The following is a 6,360-nucleotide window of genomic DNA, read 5'->3' on the forward strand; positions in this document are numbered from 1 at the left end:
TGTGCTAGGAGCCCGCAAACCCTGGGTGGGGCCACACAGAGTGAGGGACATCAGGGGTCAGGAAGGATGGCTACGGTGGGTAGAGCTCAGGCTCCTCGGCAGGGAAGGTCAGCCCTTCAGGCCCTCACCTTTCCCCTCATCCCAACCCTGGTCCTGATGTCGCCATTCTCCCAGAAGCAAAAGTCCTGGTGAGGCCTGACCCACCTGGTGGCACAGACTAAACTGGCAACCAACAGACAGAGTACATGTGTGGGACCATGTATGTGAGAGGAGCTGGTGTCAGAGCAGGCAAAAGCTGAGCACACTGCCACAGGGAGGGGCCCAGCTCACTCACTTGTCCCGGAGTACCACACCCTCAATGCAGGCGCCAAAGAGAACCACACTGCTGAAGTCTGCAGCTGTGTCAAGGAAAGCTAGGCCTCCACTGCCATGGCTCTTCCCACTCATTCCCTGCATAGGAGCCACATGCCCCTCACCCTAGCCTTAGCCAGAAGACTCAGCTGGGGTGTCTATAGCTGAGAGTTTCGCATTGTGCACACACTCCTTGAGTGTGTGATGTGTGAGGGGAAAGGTGTGTATGGACGCATGTACCTGTGGTGTGTCTGTGCATGCCAGCTGGTAACTTATGTGCACGTAAGTGCCTCCTGCCCCACTCCCTACCTGCCCCAGGCCTGGGAAAGGATACACACAAGGGAAGTTGTAACAATGGCCAGAATGGTCCCCACTGGAATGGACTTCTGGGCGTCGCGGAGGTCCCCGGAGCGATTTGAGCCAGCCATAATGCCTCCAAAAACAACAAGATTCCCTCAGGAGGTCCCCGGGAGAGGGGGCAGGGCTGGGTGGGTGGGCAGGAAGGGCTCACCTGTCACAGAGGGGAAGAAGATGCCGACCAGCACAGTGAAGGATGTGGCAATGTCAGCCACCACGTATAGGGGCAGGCTCTCCTTCACGCCAAGGGCGTCTGTGGAAGGCAGCCCGTGCTTCTCCACGACCTCACCCTTCTCCAGGTAGGTGCTCCACAGGTTCTCTGCGAGGAAAGCAGTATCACCACCGCAGCCCCACCTACTTTGCAGGGGCAGTTTGGGGCAGCCCAGCAGAGGATACAGATGTGAGAGGTTCTGGTGGCATCAGCCACAGGGCTGCTATGGCCACAGGGAGGGAGTGGTCTGGCCAGAAGTCTAACAGGCAAAGGTGGCTGAAGCCAAAGCCCCGCCACTGCTTGCCTCCTAGACATAGGCCCTTTATGGCTCCTGGGAGAACAATCCCAGGCAGCGTCAGGGGCTGGTGGCTGGGGAGAGGGAAGATGCCAGAATTTCTGGTGGCTGCTGCAGCCTGGGACATTGGCCAAATAGGCTCTATTCTATTCTAAAAACTAGCTGCCAGGAGCCAGGCCGAGAGGACACTGCTGGGCTGGGAAGTAAGCCAGGCCTGCTCCCCATTCCTGAGTTGGCCACACAAGGCTGGCTCTGTCCTTCACTCTCCTTCCATGTTCATCCCCGGCCTCCTGCCCAGCCCATGGGTCAGGAGCAAGAGGACAAGAGGAGGACGCACCCTGGAGCACGCCAGCAGCTGCACCTGGAATGCCAGGGATCTCGGTCACATTGTTGAGCAGGAAGTAAGAGTCGCAGGAGTCAGTGGTAAGGTTGGTGCTGTGGCAGAAGAGGCTCCATAGCTGTGTGGCCACTGTCTCATTATCCACTATGGCCGTCTTGGCACAGATGTCAAACTGGTCCCGTGATAGGGTCCTGTTGCCCAGCATGCAGACTCTGTGGGGTTGGGGAGAGCATCAGTACCTGCTCAGTCAGAGGCCCCAACCTGTTTACACTCTGCAGCCTCTGGGACTCACCATCTAAGGCCATTTACTTGGGAGGGTGTCAGTGCAATGCCTCAATGTAGTCCCGGGTTACTTACGGAAATATGGGCGGATCAAAAATAGACTTGATGCCCCCAGCATAGATGGAGAGGATGGAGATGATCACACAGGCCAGGAAGAGTGAGGCAAATTTGTTCACATACTTGACACCAACAAACACCACCAGGGTCATGAAGGTTAGAAAAATGGTCCCATACACTCGCATGTTGTTCAAGGTGGCACTTGATGTATCATGAGCGCCTGTTGGGTAAAAAATGGCAGCTGGCGGGGCAATGTAAGTCTGAAACAAGAGATAAATGAAGAAGGTTCAGTTTTCCTAGTTGGAAAGTGAATTCTATCATTTTGGCTTTTTTTTTTAAGAGTATCCAGAAATAGCCAGTCATAAAAGACCACATATTGTATGATTCCATTTATATGAAATGTCCAGAAGAGGTAAATCTGATTAAAGGCAGAAAGCAGATTAATGTTTGCCTAGGGCTGGCGGGAGTACAGTGACTACTAATGACTATGGGGTTTCTTCTCAGAGTGATGAAAATGTTCTAAAATTAATTGTGGTTATGGTTGTACAATCCTATGAATATACTAAAGACCATTAAATTGTATGCTTTGAATGGGTAGTGAATTGTATGGTATGTGAATTATATCTTAATAAAGCTGTTATTTAAAAGGGAACCAGACACAGGAGTCAATCTGAATAGCTAAAAAGCCAAAGTAGAACAGCTTGAGCAACAAAATAAATAATGATAGTACTGGATTATGAGGCAAGAATAAAATAAATATCCCAGAGTCCATACTGATATAAGTACATGGATGAATAAATAAATAAATTGGGAAGAGGATAAGTTTTCTTTCCAGAAGAAGTCCAAATAATAAATGTAGGAATGTAGGAAATAACAACAAAAAACCCCTAGAAGGTCTAGGAGCCAGGTCTGTGCTACAGGCAGAAGACCTGGAGGTGGGACTGGGCAGGCAGTTCCTCTAAATATCCCCTATTGTCTGGATCCCCAGGGGTGGGCTCTTGTTACCCTGTGCTCCCTATGACCACTCCACCTCTTCACCCACTAGCCGGGGCAGTTCAGTGGGGAGTGGGAAGCTGAGTCAGAGTGCACATGGGGCTCATGGAGGGGGCACTGGCCTCCAGACAGGGTCCCGTGGCTGCTCGCCCTGATTTAGGGACAAGGATGAGGTGGATCTGAAGGGCCTTGGCACAGAAGCCTGGGAAGACAGACCTGGCCAGAGCCCACATATGCCCAAGAGGCAGGCTTTGTGTCATCGCCAAGATCTGTCTGTCACTGAGTTAAATGCAAGAATTCCACAGATCACCTGCCATGGCTGAAATGGGGCCTGAGTGGATAGAATATCCAGGGCCAAAGTGAAGGCAGCCAGGCCCCTTCCCTGCCTGGCCTGAACTGGCAAGGGGTTGAAGGGGAGACTGGCTTGAGCAGAGGATCTTTCTCCTTGAGGGGCCCTCCCACATTATAAATCCCAGACTGTGACAAGAGGTGAGGGCAGCATGAGCAGCCTGGGCCTACGGGAAAGGGACTTTTTGGACAAGACCAGAGTTGGCCAGGGCTTAGCCTGACTCACCAGCAAGATCTCAATGGCCCCCAGGATGTACATGGCCGCCGCAAATGTTGTTCCCAGGTAGAAGCATAGGCCCACAGCACCTCCAAATTCTGGCCCCAGCGAGCGGGAGATCATGAAATAGGAGCCCCCGGCTACAACAGAGAAAGTGTACACAGATCAAGGCTGGTTCTTCAAGGGGGTCTCTTCTATGACAGCCTCTCACGACCACCTAGAGAGACAGGGATGGTTTTTCCCATTTACAGATGAGCAGAAGGGTTGGGAGATTCTCCCAAGGCCGCATAGTTAGTAAGTGGCCAGGCTACGGTTGGACCCTATCCCATTTAACTCCAATGCCCAGCATAGGCCAGTGAAATGACTACTTTGCTAGGGCAGTTCTAGGTCCACAGCAGTGCCTAAGTGGCTCACTGTCCCCCAACTCCCTGCACTTAGGCCAGTCCCCACAGTCTCCTCTGGCTGGGTACATCCTATCTCTCAGCATGCCACACCCCTCCAAGGGCTGTGTCTGTTAGTCTGACCCCCTCCGACCAGGGCAGGGACAGTGTCTTGTCCAGTTTTTTGTCCCTAGGGCCTAGTATGGGGCCTGCCACCAGAAGAGTGTCCACAGCTGACCCGCCTGCCCCGAGTTTGTGCTTCCATCAGAGTCTAACACTCCTGGCAAGACTGACAGAATCAACACTGGGCCCCAGGGCCAGCGAGGGTGCAGGGGATAAGAGTGATCCATGTTGTTAGCTGAATCCGCTCCTGATAAAACTTCTCTGGTGAAAAATCTGGGAACAGGGATTAAGAAACTTTTAAAAAGTTAATCCTTTCATGCTGTAATCCCACCTTCAGGACCCTCTCCTAATGGGACTGCCAGAGGTGTTAACAGAAATTTGTGTGCAAGGCTGTTCAGGACAATATTTACAAGTGAAAAAGTAGAACCCAAGACTAGGAGAATAATCACATAAATTAAGTAATACCCTATCAATCTTGTTACAAAAACAAATAAACTTTTTCCCAACATTTGAGAAACAGACACAGACACACATACACTTTGGGAAAAACAATTATATCACTATTTTACAAGACCCTACAACCATATACCAAAAGGCTAACAGTTATGAATTCGGGACAGTGGCATTATGGGCACTTTCAATTTTCCTTTTTACCTTTTTCTGCACTTTCAAACCCTCTTATGGGTAAATATATTTTGCCTTCTCCCTACCCCCATTACTTTTATAGCAATACTAATAAAGCTGTTATTTCAAAAAGAAAAAAAATCCATGTACAGACATAAGAACCAACCTAAGTACTAAGTAGCTAAATGGCCAAAGTAAAATAGTTTGAGCAACATAATTAATAATGAAGTACTGAATTATAATCCAAAGAATAAAACATCCAGGAGGCCATACTGATATAAATACATGGTTAAATAAATAAATAGGGTCTCTGAAAACCAAGCTTAATCTCATCATCCCTGCTGAAAACTCTCTGTACTGTCTATCCCATAATCCATGGTATGGGCCAGACTCCTTGGCTTGGCCAACCAGGTGAGCCCCATCACCTTTTTTGTCAGCCCCAACCCCCTTTAAACACACACTCACCCACCCACACACACACACACAGACACACACAAAACAGCAATCTCAAACTCTGTCAAGCAAGGATGCTCCCAAGTGATGCAACTGTCATTCACGAATTCAAGGACTAAGATCCCACCAAAGAACTGCTTTAGGGGTCCGCGGGATGTCAAAGTGAATTCTGGGCCTGTTACCCCCAACAGGCCCAGGGTGGCACTCACCCACCTGGAACCACTCCATTGGTGGCGATGGCGCTCATGGAGATGGCCGTCAGCAAGGTCTGTGGGAAGGAGGGCCCAGATGAACAGTTCAGCTGGGTGGGCTCTGTGGGCAGCCATGGGCCCTGCCCCAGCTAAGATACTCACACAGCAGCAGCAGATGAGAACAATGAGGAGGGCTTGTAGCACACCAGCTGTTCCCACCATCCAGGTCAGCCGCAGGAAGAGGATAACTCCAAAAATATTCTGCAGGCAGGGTAGGTACACCCCCATGAGGGTGCCCATGCTAGGTGCCTAAGGAGTAGGAGGGGAAGGGGAGGCACAGAGCATCAGAGGGGTCCAGATGAACCATGGAAGGCCAGCCCCAGTTACTCAACAGTCACCAGGGTGTTCTACAGAGAACAGGGTGGAGAGGGGCATCCTGAGTGGAGTCCTGGGGAACGCATGGGTGGGGTGACAGCTAGGATGTCTATATTGACTTTCATATATGAACACAATTTGAGATTGGGAAGGTATAAAACTTGGTCTTTTCAAAACACCAAGAGTAAGCTTTTGAGCTTAACCTCTCTCAAGGTACTGCCCGCTTCCCTTTCTCTCTTCTGTTAAATTAGAAAGAGAGGTCTGTCTCGCATCCCCACCTTCGTACCTAACAGGCCCCATGTCACCCAAGTCAGAATCCAAGAAGTTGTCCCTGGCCTTCCCTCTCTCCAACCCCCAACTCCAATCCAGGTGGATGCCAAGTCCTGCCTAGTCTGCCTTTCAAGCTGTTTTTAGATAAGCCTGCCTTGCTTTAGCCTTAGTCACTTGAACATGGGAAACTACATCTGGAGCATCTGAATGATGCCCTCCTGTGCCTGTCAGCCTCTCCGTATTCCAGCCTACTCTGCTGCCAAAGCAGGTCTCTGAAAACCAAGTCCAGTCTCATCATCCCTGCCGAAAACCGTCTGCACCATCTATCCTGTAATCCAGTGTGGGCCAGACTTCTTGGCTTGGGCTACCAGATGTGCCCCATCACCTTCATTGTCAGCTTCAACCCTTGATGACATGGGTCCCTCAGAGTCTCTGAACCAGGGCATGTGCTAGACTCTGCCTGAGGAGGTCAGCCCTGCCTCACTACCTGAAA

General features: G+C 50.7%; 1 protein-coding gene across 1 annotated transcript in view; it reads right to left on the reverse strand.

The window, feature by feature from the left end:
- SLC12A4 (solute carrier family 12 member 4) overlaps positions 1–6,360 on the reverse strand; it is a 20,851-nt gene that overhangs the window by 5,760 nt on the left and 8,731 nt on the right. Inside the window, exons 4-11 of the mRNA XM_025045252.1 lie at positions 5,385–5,531; positions 5,245–5,299; positions 3,461–3,591; positions 1,912–2,153; positions 1,552–1,766; positions 863–1,027; positions 686–784; positions 334–392 (exon numbers count right to left, since the gene is read on the reverse strand). Coding sequence (XP_024901020.1) covers positions 334–392; positions 686–784; positions 863–1,027; positions 1,552–1,766; positions 1,912–2,153; positions 3,461–3,591; positions 5,245–5,299; positions 5,385–5,531 — 1,113 coding nt within the window. The remainder of the gene's footprint in view (positions 1–333; positions 393–685; positions 785–862; positions 1,028–1,551; positions 1,767–1,911; positions 2,154–3,460; positions 3,592–5,244; positions 5,300–5,384; positions 5,532–6,360) is intronic.

This window comes from Pteropus alecto, unplaced genomic scaffold (genome assembly GCF_000325575.1).
Source record: "Pteropus alecto unplaced genomic scaffold, ASM32557v1 scaffold42, whole genome shotgun sequence".
Lineage (NCBI taxonomy): Eukaryota > Metazoa > Chordata > Mammalia > Chiroptera > Pteropodidae > Pteropus > Pteropus alecto.